This window comes from Trachypithecus francoisi, unplaced genomic scaffold (assembly GCF_009764315.1).
Source record: "Trachypithecus francoisi isolate TF-2019V2 unplaced genomic scaffold, Tfra_2.0 Contig00025, whole genome shotgun sequence".
NCBI classification, from domain to species: Eukaryota; Metazoa; Chordata; class Mammalia; order Primates; family Cercopithecidae; genus Trachypithecus; species Trachypithecus francoisi.
In genome coordinates, this window is record NW_022680462.1 from 394378 (window position 1) to 417005 (window position 22628).

The 22628-nt window shown below is 42.4% G+C and overlaps 1 protein-coding gene across 8 annotated transcripts in view; it reads right to left on the reverse strand.

The window, feature by feature from the left end:
* CCNY (cyclin Y) overlaps positions 1–22628 on the reverse strand; it is a 331884-nt gene that overhangs the window by 86757 nt on the left and 222499 nt on the right. For 7 of the 8 annotated variants that reach the window (XM_033222418.1, XM_033223581.1, XM_033225995.1 and 4 more), the window contains one exon: positions 6045–6119. In XM_033222418.1, the coding sequence (XP_033078309.1) occupies positions 6045–6119 (75 nt within the window). Of the gene's footprint in view, positions 1–6044; positions 6120–22628 lie in introns of those variants that run through there. The other variant, XM_033226860.1, reaches the window with a different exon arrangement.

Below are 22628 nucleotides of genomic sequence, written 5' to 3' on the forward strand. Positions count from 1 at the left end.
GCCAGGTGCAGTGGCTCACATCTGTAATCCCAGCACTTTGGGAGGCCAAGGTGGGAGGATCACGAGGTCAGGAGATCAAGACCATCCTGGCTAACATGGTGAAACCCCGTCTCTACCAAAAATACAAAAAATTAGCTGGGCGTGGTGGCGGGCGCCTGTAGTCCCAGCTACTCGAGAGACTGAGGCAGGAGAATAGTGTGAACCCAGAAGGCGGAGCTTGCAGTGAGCTGAGATCGTGCCACTGCACTCCAGCCTGCACTCCATCTCAAAAACAAAACAAAACAAACAAAATAAACAAAGGCTTTGATGATGAAAAGTGCCTCGTTTCAGCAATAAGTAATATCCAACCACAGAAGCATCTCACCAAGGAATGTTTTTCCAAAAAGTATTTCACTTTTCTGTTTAATAATTATTCGTTAAAACGTACAGGCATCCGCCACCACGCCTGGCTAATTTTTTGTATTTTTAGTAGAGACAGGGTTTCACTCTTAGCCAGGATGGTCTTGATCTCCTGACCTCGTGATCCACTTGCCTCACCCTCCCACAGTGCTGGGATTACAGGCATGAGCCACTGCGCCCGGCCTAGGTCATATGTTTATAGAAAAGAATATGATAGTGTGATAAATGACTTTCTAAAATCAAAATATATCATACTACTATAAAATTTTATGGAGAAAATAGAATGGAAATACAAATTCAAGATGATAAAGGAGTGATATGAAATTTCCAACTGTTCAAGAGGAGCATGTTCATACATTTTTAAAGGACTGAAGGGTATCAAATCACTATGGTATTAAATTTCATCTGAAACATTTGTTAAAGACAGTTTATTTTAAAAAATCAACATTTATAATACATCAGAAATTATGTGCTTTGATGAGGTAAAAAAATTTTAAGGTCAACATAAAAATGCCTGAGGGAGTTGTTTTTCAAAATTGTTTTCCATGGTATGTAAGCAAAGGAACAAAGCATGAAAATCACTGGTGTATGCTTAGGTCTTCCCTATGGCACTTGACATGCCCTGAGGAGACACACCGAGCAACTGAGGGCAGCTAGAGAAAGGGGCATCCCAGCATCTGCACACACAAAGGAGCTAAAGACAGCTGGGAATGCAAGTGAGGTGGGGAAAGCAAGGTCATGACAGCGCTCAGAGGCAAGTGATCCCGACAGGGCAGCGGAAAGTTGCTCCTAAATGCTAGATAAAAGGAGGACAAAAAGGGCAGTTGTTTCACCATGCAGAAGTTCAACACTGCCCAGGAACCAAAACACCACCCCAATGAGGACAGCCACAGAGTATTTTTTCAATTTCTGTATTTCTAAAATGTTGTGCAACAAAAACTATGACATATTTTTATTTCTGAATTTTAATGTTTCTACTTTGGCTTCAAGTCACTCAAGGGATGGACAGTTTTTATTCCTTTAATTATTTCAAGGGACTCCTGAGAAACATAGATTTCGCACACTTAGGGTTTTTTCCTCCAAATTCTTTGTTAAGACAATAAATCTCTAAAAATCATACTAATTAAAAGGAAAAAGATGTGGCTTGGCTGCTTTCTCATATTATTTAAGAATATTAAGCTCTCACATCTCTGACAATGATTAACTAAAATAAGTACAGAAAAGGAAAGGACATGAGGAACTACAATTCTTCCCCACAAGTAATGAGAGTAGCATGAAAAACCGTGGCAGGCCTCAAACTTCTCTCTGGCCTGGCAAACTTCTCCACCCCCAGGAGGAACTCTTGGTCCCTTCTTTGCTGAACGGCTCCTGTACAAAGTCTGCAATGCCATCCTCTTTGTGTGAAGAAAGAAAGCAGTCACTCTGGTTTTGAATAAAATACCCTTACCTTCAGCCTCTGGAGGGGTCTGATGAGCAGGCTACTTACTCAGTTTGTTGGAGTTTAATACTATTCTCCTGCTTGGAACAAGAAAAAAGTTCCATGTCCAGCCTAAATCTCTTGGATATCCAGAAGGAAAAGGAATTCAGCAATCACGAAAACTCTTGATGACATCATGCAGGTGCCATCTAAATCAGTCTAGTGAACAGCTGGGAGGTGGGATGCATGGCCGACAACTTGTCTGTCAGATCATAAAGTGCTGAGGGGAAAGAGAATGTGGGGTCTGCAGAAACACAGCTGTCAAGACCCAGGAGCTGCATGTCTGTGGTCCAAGCAACAGCTGCCCTAACATGACTGTCCTCATCCCAACTATGGCTCCCTATTCACAAATCAAATCTAAACTACTGTCGAAGTACATCAACCTGAATGAAGGAAAGAGATCACCAGATTCAAAAGAAAGGACTCTACCAGAAGTATGCATTACTGTCTCAGACTACATTTCTTCCAATTAGAAAAAAAATAGAGTAGAAGATCCACAGCTGTGGTCTTGTAATGGAAACATAAGTTTATCCAAGTGATGAATTATCACAATCAAACCAAGAATGTTTCCAGGTTTTGTCATCTTCCTTCTTTCAACCAGTCAGGTTGGCACAAGGAATACTGACATCCAGTATCACGTGCGCCTTTTCCTCTAGGGGCTAGCGGGTGGTAAAGACAGAAAGGTGGTTTTAAATTCCACAGTATGGTTCTGACGATGAAGAAAGATCCACAGGCTACTCCTATGGGAGCTCACCAAGGGTCCACTCAACCCAGCCTGATGGGTCAAAGAGACCCTCAAGGAGGAAGTAACAGCAGGAGGAGCCTGGAGGACAGAAGAAATCAGCTGTGTGAAAAAGGGGAGGAGAAATCCAGGTGTGAGGCAAGTGGCAGACTTGAGGAAGCAAGTGATTTCAGTATGGTGGAAGCTCAGAAGTACACAAAGAAGAGAGGAAGTTGCTGGGAAGGAAGGCAGAGGCTGGATCACGATGGGCCTCATATTCCATGCTAAGATGTTTGAAATTTAACTCTAAAGCAACTGGGGAGCCCTTAAGAAAGGTTAAGGAAGCCAGTGGCACAATCATATCTGATTCATGGGAAGTCCTGTTAGCTAGCGGCAGCACAGACCCGGGACTAGGGAGGGATGAGGTCAAGGGCAGGGAGCCCAGTCTAGAGGCTGCTGCAGTAACACAGGTGGGGAACTGAGTCTGAACTAAGGCGGCAGCAACTGCAATAGGAAATAGTGGTCAGGTTCAAGGCTGGGTAAGAGATGAAACTGAGTACACCTTGGAATGCCTGGATGCAATGGTGTGCTAGTAAATGTTTAACAGTCATGTGTTTTAAAAATGCTCTGATTTGGGGCCGGGCGCGGTGGCTCAAGCCTGTAATCCCAGCACTTTGGGAGGCCGAGACGGGCGGATCACGAGGTCAGGAGATCGAGACCATCCTGGCTAACACAGTGAAACCCCGTCTCTACTAAAAAATACAAAAACTAGCCGGGCGAGGTGGCGGGCGCCTGTAGTCCCAGCTACTCGGGAGGCTGAGGCAGGAGAATGGCGTAAAACCCGGGAGGCGGAGCTTGCAGTGAGCCGAGATCTGGCCACTGCACTCCAGCCTGGGCGATAGAGCGAGACTTCGCCTCAAAAAAAAAAAAAAAAAAAAAATGCTCTGATTTGTAGCATTTGCCAATTTCCATGGTGTAAATACTCTTGACTATGGCTATTTCATGCCGTCAATACAATGTCACCGAACCTGGAGCTGGGAAGAAATGTATCTCCGGCACCGCTGCCCGCCTCTGAGAAGAGGAGAGTCTAGGAAAATCCAAAGCCCTTCTTGGCTTAGGGACCTGGGCAGGGTAGACAACGCAGAAAGTTAACTGGAATTCTTAAGTTCTGTCTGGGACATACTGAGTCAGGGGAACCTACAGCCTTCACTGGAAAGATGTCCAGCAAGCAGCTGAATACATGCATTTTGAACAGTCCAGAGAAAAATATGGTTAGACATGACAGTTAACACAAATGCCATGAGGAACTGTGTGCAAATCAAAAAGTTAGAGGGTAAAGGAGAGACCCTGGGAAATACTACATTAGAGGGACAAATAGAAGTTTATGAAGATGTCTGAGAAGGAGTTTTCAGAAGGGCAGGATTTCTCAGGACCAATTTGCCAAAAGCCAATTCACCAAGTAGCCAATTCTCTGATTATCATGTCACCAAATAATTAATTCATTAAAGTTACCAAATCTACTTATTTTTAAAATTGATTTTTTTCTAATTATTTATAAAGCAATTGTTCATTAGTGGCACTTAATTTCAGCAAATTGCCCATCTGAAAACAGAAGGCCAAAAAGTTTTTTAAAAGCACGGAATTCTTGGTGACAGCAAGTGCCACATATGTGGGCAATAGCCCAAGAAGAGAAAATGTCCTTAGGTCACTCTACCGCAATGCTCCACAGAATGGCAGGAGTAGGAGGAAGTTCCCAATGGGAGAGTGGACAGGGAGAGAGGTAGATATGGCATAGAAGCTTTCACCTGAAGAGAGATATTGGTTATTTTCCCTTTTTCTGTGAGGCTCGTGTATGTTTACATGTTGAGTAGAAAGATCCAGCATTTAAAAAGAAACTGAAGCAATAAACAGAGAGGTCAGAGTAATTGATGCCCTGATGTTCCAGAAGAGGAAAGGGAAAGATATCTAGTGCAAAGGTGATGAGGGAAGATAGAGTTCCCTAAGCTAAGTCTGGAACAACCCTGACTTAGGTCAAGTTTCCTTCTACCAGGACAACCAAGGTTTGGGAAATCCACTTAGAGGCTCTAATGCAATTTCATGGGAATCTTGTTAGCACATCTTCTGAATGAAGTTGGTGTGCACCCTGAGTTCACAAGAAGCAAGAATGAAACCTGAAAGTAAGCCAACTTTGTTTCTTGTTTTTATAGTACTATCAGTAAGTATCTGCAAAACTTGGTTTTGACCCTCATTTTTCATGGTTCTAAACACCCATCTTCATTGCCACTCTCCTTCCTTTGTATTATCCCACCCCTCCCAATGGCTTCCTGCTTCACCAGAGGAAAAAAAATGTTTCTTTTGTATCCAGCACACCAAAAACTTACTTCAGTTTTGCCATTACTTTTAATGGCAAAAACCGAAATTAATTTTGCACCAACCTAAATACTTGATGCCTATATTAATTTATTCTTGGAAGTGTTTACTTTTCATAAACACATCAAACTCTTTCAAATCAAGTCAGTGTCTTGCTTAACCAAAGATTCCCAATAATATTAAATCAGCACTATACCTTGCCAAAATTGTTATCTGTTACTGAAGTGTTATCAATTCTCATATATGAACTTACTATCTTAAACATGTTTGGTTATTTTCTAGTCCATTTCGGATCTTCTCCAAATTAAAGCTTAGCAATTGCCCAAAAAGTTAGGAATAGAATCATGCAGGACTCCAGCATCCTAAAGTAATATCCTGGTCACGATGTCATAATTTAACAAGTTTCTCCTGCCACCTTTTTCTATAGGAATCCAATGAAGATGTGTGTTTGCCACATTGTGTAAGTTTTATCTTTTCTCTCCTTTGCAGCCAAGGCCCAGGGAAGGGGCTGAAAAGAGAGAAAACCCCTAGGAGAAATTCCACACACACCTGGGATGAACCACAAAGATTGTACGATCTATAAGAATAAATTTAGATATGGTTGTTATTATTATAGAGGTGGCAAAAAAAAAAAAAATCTGCACCTAGTGTACGGGTTCAATTCAGCTCTCAACTGACACAACAGAGCTAGTTAGTGGTACTTGTATTTAAGGATTATATTTTGCTTTCTTTTACATACTGTCTAAATTAACAAATACTTCTGATCTTATGGGAAATTATGCAAATATCAATTCTAAAAGGAAAATTTCTGACTCTTAGGGTAGAAACTCTCATGACACAAAGTATGTAGAAATAATACAGCTGATTGACAAAATGAGGATAGATGCTTCAAATAGGAAATTCTAAAAACACTGCAAAAGAAAAAAATCCCCAAAGATCTACCATTAAACAGTATATGTGTGGGTCACTAAAGGGACTCTATTTCATATTGAAAATTAAATCTAGTGAGAAACCAAAACTAGGCGAAGTACCAACATAAGCCTTTTTTTAAAAAAGAAGCATAAATTAAGGACCTACCGTCTGTCTGAGATTTACTGAGGAATATTGTGCTGGCCCGAGGATGATCTGAAGGATTGAATTCCATGTTCAAATCTTTAAAGAAAGGAAAAGAAATTATATGAATAAATCATCTGATAACTAAGAGGAACCAAGATTGACTCAATTCTTTTTCAACTTTAAATTGCTAATACATTCAAGGATTCTGGAAACCTATAGCTATTATGTTAACAGATTCTTTTGGTTCAATTCAGAACACTGCTATTTAGAAATCTGAAAGTCATACATAAAAGTAGACAGCTGGCTAGACATCTATTAGCCTAAGAAAAACTCCACTTTCTTCTGAAAAAATTCTGCTCTGCACCCGATATTATAAAATAGCAGGACAGAGTTATGGCATGTGATTAAAGAGAGTTATGTGCTACAATAGATTCATCTAAACATTACAGTCAAGTATGTTGCAGTTCCTTATTCAAGGTGATTAAAATAGGAATATCTCAACTCGTTAGGGTGAATCAGCATCCACATACCCTGCTTAATTATTTTCTGACAAAGCAAAACTTATTCCTTAGAGCAAAAGCTACAAATCGGCCATTTGTGGACCTAATCTGGGCCCCAGACATGTTTTGTTTGATCCCTACTTTTTAAGAAACATTTAAAACAACATATAAAAGAGATTTCAATCTCTCTCTCTCTCACACACACACACACACACACACAACACACACACACACACACCCCTATTTCCAGCTTCCCTTGAGAAATCAGATCGTTTGGCAATACCCTGCCTCCACCCCAATGGTCACAATCGGCTGAAGCCAAGCAGCTGTGACCCCTTCACAGCAGCTGTGTCCCTTATGGGACACAAGACTCCAGCTCCCCAGTGACCACCCCTCTCTGCTTTATTGGCAGGTTTTCACAAGCATTGGATTTTGCAATCTTAGAACTCTTAGAACAATCTCCAAGGTCTACAACTTGTCAGGATGGTATAAACAACTTAGAATGCCATCACAGAAGAGTTTTTCCAGTTTTTTTTTTTTTTTTTTTTAAACTGATCCCATAGAAAATAAGCAAAACAGAAGAATTAAGTTAGGGGAGGAAACAGAGATCAAAATTATTGGAAAGCCAGAATGATCTTCAAATCAACTTACAGTCAGAAGAAAACTTTTTGGGTTCAATTATTTCAATAAATTTGCAGAGAAACCTAATCAACACTAACAAAAACAGATGGGGCTATCCTTAGCCTTAATAGCTAATCAATCAAAGATAAAGTGAAAGACAGACAAGGATGGTCAAATAAATGCACACTGGAGGTAACACCTAATTACTTTTCCACAAGGAGATTTATTCTCATCAAACTTCTGAAGCGTGGTGACTTTTTCCTATATCAGCCAATGGCTACTGGGCCAGTTCCTAACTTCTCCCTGAGTACCTGATTAAAGAAACATCTGAATCTTAAACAGATGCTACTTCAATTATCTGGTCCTTCTTGTATTATATAACTTCTGTTAACATTACACAATAATTTCAGAGTTAAAAGGTATTATGGAGTTTTGATGGAAGCAGAAAGATGGGTGGAAGAGACACTGAATTTTTCGAATTTGCTTCAATTTGCACTACAGTTAGTCAAGAAATTTCATGGTGAAAATGACTCTGCAAGGAGGTTTCCTGCTCAACTAGGATATAAAAGGGGTTAAATAACAAATGTGCTACTAAATGTTTTGCGGGCTTCTGCATTATCAAAATGAGGGCAAATATAAAATCCTAACCATGATAGATGCTTTTAATGTCCCAGAACCTTAACACAGAGTCCCCTAGAAAAGTATCACTGGAAACACAACACGTATGCAGTTCCCACATGCCAGCAAGGTGACACCAGAAAATCGATGCTTGGCCTCAGACAGCATCTGGACTAGCAACTACTACCTTATTCCCTTAATGCCCAACTGAGACTCATCTACCAGACCAGTTTTCTTTAAGACCCACTTTTATTATTAAAATATATCAGTAGGGGTTTATGGAACACCACAATCAAAAAACGTAAAGCTTTCCTGTTTGGAACCAAAATAACACGAGACTGTCATTTCTTGGAGAATTGAGATCCTGCTCCTAAGTCCAAGAATGTCCTGGAGGACAATCCCCTAACTGCCTAGAGATTGGGGTTCTATGCTGTTATGTTCACAAGCCCTCGAAGTTGTTAATAGGGATGTCACAGATTCTAAGGGACAGCTTCCAATAAAGGGGCATGTTTAATAGTAAACAACAGTACTATCATTTGGATGGTGAAATGCTATCATACCATCTAAAAATCACATGAAGAATATTTTATTGACATGGAACCTATGTATCATAGGTCATTAGGTGACGAAAGCAGTATGATACCCTTTTGGGGGAAAATATGTGTAGGCATAGAAAATACATTAAGAGAATATATACCAATATTTGGTTACCTTTGAATAATGTGATTGTTTTCTGAGTTTTATGCACTGTAAACACTTTTGTTGGTTTTTTGGTTTTTGTTTTTGAGATGGAGTCTTGCTCTGTCACCCAGGCTGGAGTGCAGCAGTGCAATCATGGCTCACCGCAGCCTCAATTTCTGGGATTCAAGCAATCCTTCTGCTTCAGCTTCCTGAGGAGCTGAGACTACAGGCATGCACCACAAGCCTGGCTAATTTTTTTATTTTTTGTAGCTACAGAGTCTTACTATGTTGCCCAGGCTGGTCTCAAGCTCCCGGGCTCAAGTGATCCTCCTGCTTCAGCCTCCCAAAGTGCTGGGGGATTACAGGTGTGAGCCACTGTGCCCAGCCTATTGGTTTGCTTTTTTAAACTTTTGTTTAAAAACTACTTGTGAAAACTGATTTGACCCTCTGAGTGGCTGGACTGCCTCTCCAACACACAGTGGTATTCCCAGGAGATGCCCTGAAGCCTGAATTCAGAGGAGATTCACACAGTCACCAAGATGAGACTCCACTCGGCAGTGTCCACTGTCATAGAAACTCAGGGTGAAAACTGACCGCCTCAGAGGCACTCCTTTGCAAAGGCACCCTTGCCCTTCACCAGCAGCTCCTGTGCCTCTCCACTCCCCCTCAAGAGGGCTGCAGCGAGGAAAGGCAGAAGGACCCACTTGTTCTTCTGTGGGGGAAGCCAAGCAGCAGAATTATGTCTCACACTCTCCCTATGAAAGGTAAGCACCAAGTAGGAGGCGAAGAAAAGTCTGTCACGTTTCCTTCACAGCCAACTTATAACTCTAAGTCTGAAAAGAATGCTCCCTGGGCCACAAGTGGTCCCTAATGGCGACAAGCCAGGTGTCATCTCTCCCCAGTGCGGTGACACACATCAAGTGACTTGCAGAGTTCAGAGACTTTAAGACCAGTGTCTGATGTGAAATTCACAGATGAGGCGAGTACAGACCAGATCTTGAAGAAAACTATGATAATTACAATATGTGTTCCGTCATGGCAACTCCACCTCTCTGGGGAACAAAAAAAAAAGAAGGGAAAAGCCACCATTCTCATGAGCCAAGCAAAATGAACCTGCTTTATCACCCCAACTTCACACTGAAGCCAAGCACGACAAACAGTGCAATTTTAGCCATAAAGGAAAAAAATCTCATTGCAGAGTCAGGAAAAATGATATCCCCAATGTTTACCATGAGGTAGAACACATTTGGAAGAGCGTAGTGGTTTCAGTTCACCTCTATGATGTTTTTCAATGACAAAAATTAAAAGGAATAAATTCATGGAATACTGAGCTTAAAATTAGAGATTACAGACGAAATACACTTCACTGCTAAAGTATGCTGACCACTTCACTGAAGTCAGCTCTAACAGTTTATTACTCATTTTTAAAGTAATAATCTAAACACTGTTCACATGATCCTCCCTTAATCCACCCCAAAATCACATATCCCTCACCCCTCACGAAGCCCCTCTTGGAACCTCACACAGCTGGGCCTCCCTTAGACCTGCCTTTGCAGCATGCAGAGAGCTCTGACTCTTCCTACCTGCTCCCATCAAGCTCTTGAAGTACCTCATGTGCTAACTCACCCAGAAGAAGAACTTACAAATTTAAATAGTTACTCTACTGGGTGTCATTGTAACAGAAACCACTGCCTTCCTGAAAGAGTGAAGCCCTACCAGAGCATTTCCATCCCTGAGAAAAGACTACACTACACAGAAGCTGAGAGCTCTGCCATGAGGCAGGCGGGCATGTGGTCGGCCTCCAGGAGGGGCAGAGACATGTATGGCCTGGTTTATCCTACACAAACTTACAACTGATTCAGGGAGTCAAGATGAAGTACATGACATATCAGAGTACAGAACCAGCTAGGGAACAATGAAGAATAAAATATGTGACCAAATCCTAGGAGACCACAGAATAGCATGCTTACAAGAAAATAGCTTAAACAAAGCACTGGACTCATAATTTTATGAGTCAAAAATAAATATTGCTTTTTTTTTTTTCCTAGCAAGGCTATTCAGTTGAATTCAGTTAAATGGACCAACATGCATTGAGTCTCCACTCTATGCTAGGTATTATGTTCAATCCTGTTCGTATCGAAATACTACTTTGGGGTAGTAACCACTTGTGTCATTAACTTTCCTATTCTACATGACCTATTTCATGGTCATAAGAAAGCATTCTTGGTTTTCAAAGGGCTACAGTCAATTAATGGTGAGATAAAACATGTATTTAGCTGACTTCAAAATGCATCCTATGACATTTCTATCATTTACCTTCATGATTATACTGTGGTAGGATAAATTAGCATTTCATTAGACGTCACGAGTATATACCGAGAGGTTGTCAGGGCCAGTCCATTCTGCCATGGTTTTCATTCATTCATTCTTTCTTTCTTTCTTTCTTTCTTTCATTCATTCATTCAACAAATAATCACTGAGCATCTACCAGATACTAAGTACTGCTGAGTTACAGGTACTGAGGATACAGAAGTAACAAAAGAGATCAAGTTTCAGCCCTACCCTTCTAGGTTGAAGGTATAAAGTATTTCAGGAGAAAACAAAAAGAATGAAAAACCCATCAAGACTGACTCTATAACTCACATTCAGAAAGCTGAATTTAGACTCTCCAGGAGTTCTCAAAATCATTCATTCCCCAAAGAGATGCTCAAACAGTAGAAAAAGAATTACACATTTTATAATGTAAAAGATCCAGATTTGAATTCGTTTTTGCTAGCTCTATGGCCTTAGGCAAATGGTGATACTATTCTGATCTCATTTTCCTTATGTATAAAGTGGGCTAATGACACCTAGCTTCGAGGACTGCTGTGAAGATTAGGAGTTATGTACTAGTGCAATGGGCAGGATGCCCACCACACAACAGGGGTCCCAGAAATAATGGGTATTAAAAACATTAAGCCACAGCACTTAGATCAGGGCTGAAGAAATAAAACTCTCAATACATAAATGTTAGGCTTAGAGACATTAAAGACTGTTAAATTTCATTACACAATTTCTGTTCTCTAAAGAGTGCTGGCTTGAAATTGATGTTTAAAACTTTGGTGTTGTATACCCTGACTTAGAGTCTCTTACCTCCTAAAAGAACGGCAAGATCATCCATAAGTTAACCTCTGAGGAAGTAATGCTTTAGAGGAAAAGGCAGTTTTAAGGAATGTCATGGAATCCCGAGTTGACTTCAATCTAATATTTAGGAAGCAGAGTTTTAGCCTATTTTTGTTTATGATGTTGATACCTATTAACATACATAGCTGAATTAAAATATTCAAAAACAGTTTTCTAAGGGCCTCCTGCCAGACTCTGAGGTGACAACTGAATGTTCGGTCACACTGCTTTCAGTCCATGTGTCAGCTGAGCACAAGGTAAAATACAATGCCTTTATTCAAAAGTAAAAAACTGAACAGCATGTGGCACAGTTTAATTCGGCAGTATTCTCTTATACCGGGCAACCTCATTTTCTTCAATCTTTTCCACAGATGTCACAATAACAATGATCCACAATTGCTCATCTCAGCTTTTAAACCAGCACCAAGTTTACCTTCCAGTATTATAAAGGATCCAGGTAATAAGATAGTGGCTAAGAAAAGCAGCCGTCATTAGCTATCATTAATGGTCTGAAAAACTAGTAAAAAGCAAAGCAGAAAAGCACAGCAAGACCTAAACAGCACTGGATGTAGAGGAGGCGCCAAAGCAAGCCTGCAAAGTCAAATCATCCCCTCCCCCTTACATCCCCCTTTCTCTGCACTGCCACACCCCAAACTGATAATCACTCCCATAAATCATCTCCACAAGATGAGCTGTCCACCTAGGTCTAGACAGTGTCAGTGAGCAGAGCCCAAAGGAATCAAGGGTCCTGTGATTCCTTGATAGGTTCTGGAATTTCAAGATATATAGAAAGTGAGCTCCAACTGGGAGGCCAACTGTGATACAGCCCCACCGTTACCCTCCAAAGACATCACTCGTTCTATTTCCTGTTTTTGAGCAATATTTGATATGGTTAAAATCTCAAACCCCTAATTTCAATTTTAGGTAGTCACATTTCCAAATCTGGCTATGATGTGGGAGGCAATTATGAAATCAACAAAGCCTGTTAATTTTAAATCAGATTGTTTCTTTTGTTGTTACTATTGTCCCTGTCACTGCCTCAAAATCAGTGATTATTTCCACTTGTTAGTGCCAACAGGATGAAATCAGGAGCTGACCTGGCTGGTTTGCTGCAGGAGGCTGTCACCAGGCAAGCCTGAGACCAGGAACCAGCATCAGCATTCCCATGAGAGCAACAGCTGCTGCAGCCAAGTGCTGCTACTGCAATTCTGGTTAATCCCACCTAAAGCCAACTTTTCTACTCCCACTGACTTCAAGTTTATTTTCTGGACTATTATAACACACTTATATTTAGTTGTTTCCTATTTTCACTCTCTTTCAGCTGCTGGTGCCCCTGCAGGTGCTCTCCGTGTATGTCTTTGCAAGTGTGTGTCTCTGTGTCCACACGTCTACGTGTGTGGGCCTCCAGGGCAGTCTCTCCGGGAGTGGGCTGCTGTCTGAATGGATGTGTATCTGTGTGCAGCTCTCTGCGCACACACAGCCAGCCCTCACTCATCTGCTCTGTCTGTCCCTCCATCTCTCTGTTCATCTCTGCATCTCCCTGTTTGCCTCTCCTTCCCTCTGTTGGTTTCTCCACCTGCCTGTCCATTTCTCCATCGCCCTGTCTCTCCATCTCCTGTCTGTCTCTCCATCTCCCTGTCTGTCTCTCCATCTCCCTGTCTGTCTCTCCATCTCCCTGTCTGTCTCTCCATCTCCCTGTCTGTCTCTCCATCTCCCTGTCTGTCTCTCCATCTCCCTGTCTGTCTCTCCATCTCCCTGTCTGTCTCTCCATTGCCCTATCTCCCTGTTTGTCTCTCCATCTCCCTGTCTCTCCAGTGCCCTAGCTATCTCCCTGTCTCTCCAGTGCCCTAGCTATCTCCCTGTCTCTCCAGTGCCCTAGCTATCTCCCTGTCTCTCCCTCTCCCTGTCGGCCTTTCATCGCCCTATGTGTCTCTCCATCACCCTGTCTGACTCTCCATCACCCTGTCTGACTCTCCATCTCCCTTCTGACTCTCCATCTCCCCCTGTCTATCTGTCTCTCCATTGCCCTGTCTGTCCGTCTCTCCATCTCCCTGTCTGTCCATCTCTCCATCTCCCGGTCTGCCTCTCCATCTTCCTCTTTCCAACCCATCTCTCAGCCTCTCTTCTACTCCTTCTCTTTTCCTCGCCACAACTACCTGCTTCCTTTTTCCCTTCCTCCCTCCCCAGTTCCTCTCTGCTGCCCTATTTTTAATTTTCTATCTTAATGTATCTAATATTACATCTGAAGATTAATCAAGGAGATAAGATAATGTTAAGACTAAAGACAGACTCTTCTGCTACTGCACAGACCAGATAACCTAAAAGCTCTCATGCTACAGGCACTTCGAAATGTGAGTTAAAATATAATACAGCCTTTTAAATGCCTATAAGAGTGTGGCAAGAAAGCAAGGTAAACGGTCTAAGGCCCGAATCAAAGAGAGAACTGAAGTCTGTGGCAAGACAGGGGATATCCAGCTATGTGAGCTGGTCTTGGGTTTTGACGAGGTGACACACATGCGGGTTCACATCAGTGATGTGGCATAATTAAGAATTCTAACTCCCTCTACTCTCAGAAGTGTCTTAGTTTGAAGACACTATTATTTTAACCTCCTGCAGGACAGGATATAACACGGAGTTGGAACTGACACTTGTACATATAGCTAGAACTCTCAGAGGGCTACGATGTTAGCAAAAACCTGAATTAAGAAAAAGTATCTATGAACCCAAATGAAAAGGAGGCTGGGCCTGGCAGAGGGAGCAATTGCCCAATCTCCCAACAACTGGTAACTATCAGTCTGTCTGTATCTCTAATGTGGTTTTTGACATTCTACTTTACACATGTAGCCCAGAAAACTCCTGGAAAAGAAATTCACACCAAATTGGCCAAATTATAAACCACTCTAAAGCAGGCTGTCTCCCAGAATTCCACCAGATTATGTCCTCTGATGACAGGCTCACCATCTAAAATGGCAAGACACAGGTGGAAAAACAGTCTCGTGACTCTTGAGCAAGAGTAAAGAAACTCAAAAATAACACGATCGGACCCTCAAAAACTTGAGATAACAAAACTAAATAAAGACCACAGAATAAATTTGTGCACAGTGGGGAAAATCAAAATAAATATTAAAATAAGAGGGAATAGATACTCTGAAAAAATAAAAGGGAGTTTTTAAAAAGACTCCCTTTTTGTCTGTCTGTTTAAAAAAGAACCATGTTTGTAGGATTCATATAGACACACACATATACACACAAGTGTCTATACATGCACGCAAACACAATCACTACAGACTGAATATTTGTGTCCCCCCAAAATTCATACACTAAATCCTAGCTCCCAGTGTGACAGTATTTGGAGGTGGGACCTCTGGGAGGTGACTGGGTCATGAGGGCAGAGCCCTCATGAATGCGATTAGCGCTCTTATGAAAGAGGCCTCAGAGAGTGTCCTTGCCCCTTTTGCCATGTGAGGTTACGCTAAAAAGAAGATGGTCATCTATGAATCAGGAAGCAGACCTTCACCAGACACCAAATCTGCCTTGGTCTTGAACCTACCAGCTTCCTAAACTGTAAGGAATACATTTCTACGGCTTATAAGCTACCCAGTCTATAATATTTTGCTATAGCAGCCCAAATGACTAAGATGGTCAATGACATCTAAAATTCAATAGATGAGTTAAACTGCAGGTTAGACATTCCTAAATACAGAACTGGTGACCTGAAAAACAGATCTGAGGAAATCACTTAGAATGGAGCACAGAGAACAGAGTTACATTGTATAGGATGAACTAAGTTCAAGTAACAGGGGCTCTATATTCCATAACCACCTAGAATAAAAACTCTCAGCAAACCTCCTTCATCTGATAAAGGCTATCTGCCAAAAACTTACAGCAATCTGTACAATCTTAATGGTGAAACATCAGACACATTCTCAAGTCAGGAATGAAACTGGGATCCACCTACCATCAACATTGTACTGGGGGCCCCAGTCAATGCAAAATGACAAGAAAACATAACATACAAGGAATTTATTGAAATGGAAACAAACAAAATTATTGTTATTTGCATATAATCCTCTACATAGAAAATATAAGACAGTTTAAAAACCTCTTGGTGCTAGACACAAACCGACATATAGAAACCAATTTCATTCTTTCATCCCAGCAATAGTGCTCAACTTAAGAAGCAATGTCATCCTCTTCACCCTAGGGGTGTTCAGCAATGTGTGGAGTTGTCACATGTCAAGTGGCTGCTACTTGTCCACACCAGTGTCTCACACAATGAGAAACTGTACCTCCCAAGGCCAACAGGGTATTTATTCACTGAGAAACACTATGGCCCAGAGCAATAAACAATTAGCATACTAATAATGACAATAAAAATAACCCATTTACTAAGCAATACAAACAAAACATCATTAAACAAAAGATGTGTAAAGACCTTATATAGAAAATTATAAAAAGCCAAAATATGTCTATAATGTATAGCAATATATTCTACTCACATACATACACATCTGTACATACAATTATTCACACCTACACACACCCTGCCCTGTGTCAAGTCATGGGCTACATGCTGAGCTGGGCACACAGCAGTGAACACAAAAGATATGGCCCCTGCTCACAGAATTATCAATCCTTTTGGGACGTTTAAAGATTATCACTCTTGTCTGATCACAGTTCATTTTACAACCTACTTTCATTTTAAGATTTAAAATTCAATTAGCTGGGCATGCCGGTGCAGACATCTAGTCTCAACTACTAGCGAGGCTGGGGCAGGAGGATCGCTTGAGCATATGAGTTCAAGGCTGCAGTGGGCTATGACTGTGCCACTGCATTCCAGCCTGGGTGACAGAGCGAGACCCTGTTTCTATTTAAAAAACATAACAAAGCCAAACCTTAAAATTTAGGTGCGGCTTTGCCAGGAACCTTGCTTCACCCTAACACTGCTCCCTTTTGAGCACTCTCCTGCTTACTGCCACATTCGCCAGAGGCCAGGTAAGGAAAACCACAAAGAGGGTTATGGAAAGTCCAGGTGAGGGTGAAGGACAGCAGGAGCAACAGGATAAATGCTAGTGCCTATTCCCTTCTGTGTGAGGTTTGACAGAAGCATGGGCACAGGCGGACACACCTGAGAACTCTCTCCAATTCACAACACTGGGACTGGCAAGCTCTCCCTGGCTGCCATACCTGATCATCACCCCTACGGAGCTGGCCTGCTCCTCCAGTCTGGCCTTGTTTCCCATATCTCTTCGCCGCACACTTTCTGCTCTGGCAACTTTGCCACCACATAATCTTCTTTCAGTTTTTTCCCAGGCTTGACCAGGCCATCCCCTCCGCCCTGAATATCCTCTCTAGGGGAAGCCATCTGGTCTACTCCTGCTCCCACCTCAAGTGTCAGGCAAACTCCTAAGCCCTGGAAGCCTTCCTGACCCTCCTAGGCTCACTTCTGTGCCTCTCTCCCACTCCCACCAAACCTAGTACATGCCTGTGTACTTCTTACGTCCCTATAAACACTGGTTTGAATGTGTGTCCCCCACACCCCCAAAATGTATACTGACTACAGAAATGAGCCAGTAAATTAGTTCAAACGTCTTCTATATGCCACCAAGGAATGGAACTGAATGGATTGCAGAGAGATATTTCAGATCCAGTCCTCGCTCTCAAGGAGCTTCTTTCCACAGCAAACACAGACACACACACACTCTCTCTTCTCCCTACCCCGCTGATAATCCTGAAGCAAGGCAGAATGCAGTAAGGATCACACATACAGCAATGATGGGCAGTGCTCCAAGTCTGACTGGTGGAGGAGAGATGACTGCACAGAGCAGGCGAGATTTCGGCAGGCCTCACAGAGAGCTGGATTTTTATTTGGAGGACTGCTCAGAGGAGGTGCATCTCACCCAGAAGGAAGAGGACAGGCCAAGGCACATAACGGACAGAGAAAAGTTTATTAGGGAACTGCCAGTAGACATGCAAGGCAAGACAGCTGAGGAAGAAAAGCTGTGGATAAAGAGAGCAGGCAAGGTGGATTCAGGCCAGACTATGGAAAGCCCTGGGTGCCAGAACAAGAAGTTGTACTTTTCCTGAGGACAGAGGAACAAATCACTGATGACATCTCAACAGTTCAAATTTGACTGCTGGTGTTTATGTTTAGGACATTCATCAAAAGAAAATGTGAAGGTGAAGTGACAAGTTTCAATTCAGAGAAAGGAGAAAACAAAAATCACGCATCAGAGAAATATACATGACGACCTCACTGGGTTCTAGGACGATCAGAGTGACAGTACCAGTTAAAGCCAGCGGTGCTCGGACCCCAGCACAAAGGCGGGGGGGGGGGGGGGGCGGCGGCAGGGCAAGCATTGGTCAGTGGAATCAGTACCACATTAGAACACGAACAGTACTCACATAAAGTACAAATGTTCAACAGTCATTAACAAATAAGCTGAATAACGAAAGGAACATAAAAGAATGATCAAATGAAATACCTCTTCTCAACAACTTAAGGAAAGAAAAGGAAAAACTGGCAAGGACCAACCATTAACTCAAATGCAGATGAACTCAAAGAAAGAATCTCCTAGCAACCAGCCTCTCCTGAGAGCCATGAATTAGCACTATCATTGGAACAGGAAAAATACCACTTGGATGCTGATATTTTAATACCCGGCAAATAACTAGGTCTTTTAACTAGGAGGCAATATTGATGAAACCTGCTGTTGCAGACAGCTGAAAAGCGTATGAAATGACAACACCCTGAAAGCTAGAAAAAAGGCATTTGAGTCCACTATCATTACTCCATTAAACACTCAACAAATACTTATGGAGAATCAACTCGGTGTAGGTGTTCCTTAAGAGAAACATGACGGTGAGGCCCTGTGGCCCCCAGGGTTAAAGGCTGGGGGTGGGGTCTGAGGCAGACAAGTCAGAAGCTTTTGCTCCAGGTAAGTGCCTCCAGGAAGAATGGGTTAGTTACCCAGGCTAACAAGGGAGCAGGGGAAGGGTATAAGAAGCAAAGTAGATCAAAGACACAAGAGTTAATTTAAAAAAAAAAAAAAGAGCGAGCATACTGGGCATTTCAGACACACCATGAGAAGGGGGAAGCAGTGAGAAAAAATTGGTGATGTCTGAATTTTTATCCCCAGAGAGCCAGGGAGTTACTGAAGGAGTGGAGTGACCAGACCAAATACACACTTTAAAAACACCATTATGACCACACGCTGCTGAAAAAATGAGCCCAAGGAAGAAAAGTTGTCAGTTGGGAGCTGTGGTCATCATCTACATGGGAAAAGGGTTGGAAAAAAAGGATGGATATGAAGATCTAGAGGAGACGGGATGCACCTGGTAAGTAATGAAAGCTGGATCATGAGGACAAGGAGGCAGATGAGGGTGACAAGCAGTGGTTGACAATGGGGCCGTACGCTGGGCTAAGGCACAGAGGAGGGAGCTGGAAGACCCAGTTCGGGGGTGGATACGCTGCTGAATTTAACCTATCTGTGGGAAAACCATGGCCTGTCAATCCAATTAAGCCCCATCCGCTGACAGCTGTGCCAAATGCCTGACACCGCTCCTCTTTCCCATTTCCTAGAACCTTTTCCTCCAGACTCAGTAAGATAAAGATAGCCTGTTACCATCTCCAGCTCTAGAGGCAGCAGCTTCCTGCACCTTCTCTGCCCCCTGTTTACTCTGAAGCTTTAATGCTGGCCAGACAGGACCTTCCATAATGCAGCTTCTCTACTGATGATCAGGGAATAGGTCAATGTCATAAACTTACTTCCCAAATCCAGTTAACGAGTGGTTACTTTCAAGAAAATGATGGTGTAAATTTCAAGCGCTGGAAGTATTTATCATTTGCCTACATCCATAAATTACTGTCAGAGCCTCTGATTTCTTTCTTTGCCTCTTCCTTTCTCTCCAAGTTGAGGATGTGCTGCCAAATTTAATAATGAGTTTTAAAACAATTTCCATAAATCTTTTTAAAGTTCTGCCTGACAGTTGTTTCCTGAGATGTTGGTATATGATGTCATTTGTTATCAAACTGTAATTTCTTAGCTTCATTGACTCTTTTTCCTTTTAAACTTGGGGCTTCCAGGGTTTCACTATTTATTACCTTCCACAAACTTATGCTGCTTTAGAGTTCAGTCACCAAAACATCCTTGACTCTTCCTTCTGTCAGATTCAGTAACTTACATACATATATGCATATACTCTGGATCACCTGAGTTAGCATATTCTATGTCCATTGTTACTGAGGTAACAGATGCTTTCTGAACATTAACTCTATGGGTAATCAAGAGCATATGGAAGAAACTAATGTTTAGTAAGCATCTACCATGTTCCAGACATGTTTATTTAATCCTCACAGACACTCTCTGAAATAGACATTACTAATCCTATTTTTTAGATGAATAAAGAGAACCAGATAAGGTAAATCATACAAAGTCGGACCCCTAGCACATAGCACAACTATGGTTCCACATCTAGCACATCTGAATGCAGAACCCTAGCTTGAATCCCTCTAGAAGCCTAGCTTGAATCCCTTCATGGCTTAGAAGCCATGAAGATTAGGAACCTCCATCTGCCAAAAGGCAGTGTCAAGGAGACACACCTTCACTTTCAGTGTGCAGAACCCCCATTTACCAGCAGGTTATACATTCCAAAAGTGCCGCTACAACTATTTCCCCAAGTATCTCTAACTAAGGCCTAACATAGCTGATACACAACACAATGCTGGGAATGCCAAGATCCCATTGTCCTCTGCTCTGCCTTCCTCACAGCACAGCAGTGCACCCTGCAGAGGCACTCAATGGAAGGAGCCCTCCTGACAGGGGCACCACCCGCACCGAGATCTCGGACATAACTTGCGCAGGCTGTGAGTAGAGGGATGGCTGGTGTTTCTAACCTTGGGTGGTGGGCAGCTTTCCAATCCAGCACTAGCCCCTCTTCTCCAGAATGACCTCTCCACCCGCATACTCTGAGAAGCTGTCACAGAGAGCAGCTGCAGCGGCAGTGAGTGCAAATAAGCAAATAAGACAGGTCCTGGCAGAGAGGACCTTGCCCTCTGCGTTTCTGAAAGTTCATCTGCTTCCTGTTAGGTTCAAAGTAAGGCTCTTGCTTCCAGCCTCAGCATGGTCTCACTGTCTAGGTAGTTCACCATGGTTTCCTGATTTTCAGAAGAGGATCTTCTCAGATCATAATGGCAAAGCAATAGCAGAAGGTGAGATGAGGGTGGAGATGCAAAGTGCAGGAAATCTCAGGAGCAAAATACAGGAGAAAGGGAGCGGATATACTATCCAATCGTGAGACCACGGTCCTTCTGCCACTGGTGAGCCAGCACCACTACTGCCATTCCTAAAGAGGCATCAAAACGAGCTCCACCTAACATGGCTGCTTTGAAGAAACACTGTTTCTGCGATGTAAAGGTGTCACAATGTTACTTTAGTGAAAAACATCAATTTTATTACATTGTGGTAATATTCACATTTAATCATCAAAATTCCTATTTAATCCACTTCCAGAGGTTTATGGCTGAGATGTAAAGACTTGATTTTCCAGAGTTAGGATCAAACTTCAGTACTAAACTGAGTGCCTTAGAGTGTGATCACCATTGAAGCAAATGCCTGGAGATTAGAGGAGCCTGGGATATAACTATACTGAGTGTAAGAAGAGGGGCAAAGAGTGGGATGTGCTGGGGAAGAAAACAGAAAATCCAGTCCACAGAAAATCTACAGAGAGATTTATTTATGCATTTACGTATGCAAGCTGGATTGAATAACATTAGGGACAAACGAAGATGCTAACATTGGGATACCTCAGTAACAAATCAGAGATTTCCCCTTTCAAACACAAAACCATTCAGTAGACCAAAGGCCCATACTTTGCCATGAATAATACACATGGAAGGCATGAACGCTAGAAAAAGGGCAGCAAAAGAGACCTTGGGTTCAAATTTTCATCAAGTGGTCTCAAGTATTCTGAAAAAGATCCCCAAGATGCTGGGGGATGACTCTAAAGAGTCTTTGCTTGGCCAAGCTTTGGTCAGGCGTCTCAACCTTCTCCTGGGCCCATCTGTGTACTTCCTTATAAACTCCACTTTTAGCAAAGCACCCTGCTAAGTCAGATCAGCAAAAACCCCTGACCATTGATGTCTAATCAAGCTCCTTGTCCTTGACCACCCTCAGGTGATCCTCCGGGCCTGCCTTCAGCAAGAATCCTGTCGGGTTGATTTAGCCAGAATTCTCCTTGCTCCTGATGCTTCCTCTTAGTAATTTTCCATTCACTAACCACATCCCTTGTTCCTGGGCTATAAATTCCCACTTGCCCATGCTATATTCAGACCTGAACCTAATCTCTTTCCCCCACCACAAAACCCCACTGCCGTGGTCCCTCTACCTATTAAGATGGTCCTTAGTCGAGTACGCCTTACAGTGCTTTAACAAGAGTCATGGAATATTTTTTTCTTTTTAACACAACCAAACCTCAGGCACAGGATATATAGTGTCATCCTTCAGATCCCCCACTTGCTTCCATAACCAGGAGACCTTCACCCAGCCCAGTGGTGGGCCTGGGAGCTGTCCATGCCATCATCTCCTATTTCAGGCTGGCTCAGTGGATCATCAGCCTCTGCCACCCCTGCCCACTGGTCCCCACTCCTCACATCCCTCCCTCAGTTTATATGTGGATGTCCTAGCCCAACCTCCACATACAAGTTCCTTTGATTACAAATCCTGTATCCTGTTCATCTTAGACACAGCACAGTGCTTGGCATGCAGCATCACTTATCATCCATGCTCTATAAATGATTGAATAACAAATAAAACAAGAGAACCTCAGCTAGTGAAAGGAGGAAGTAACTGAGTGAGGAGTACTATGATACTGTGCCATGCCATAGGTACTGTGCTGCCACATTCAGGACACTTTAGAAAAACCTTATGTAACAGAATGGATAACACATTAAATATTTTCACAAACATTTCATGCTGATTATTTCCTCTGAGCTCCTGCTAAAGGTATTTTTGTTTTTCTCTTC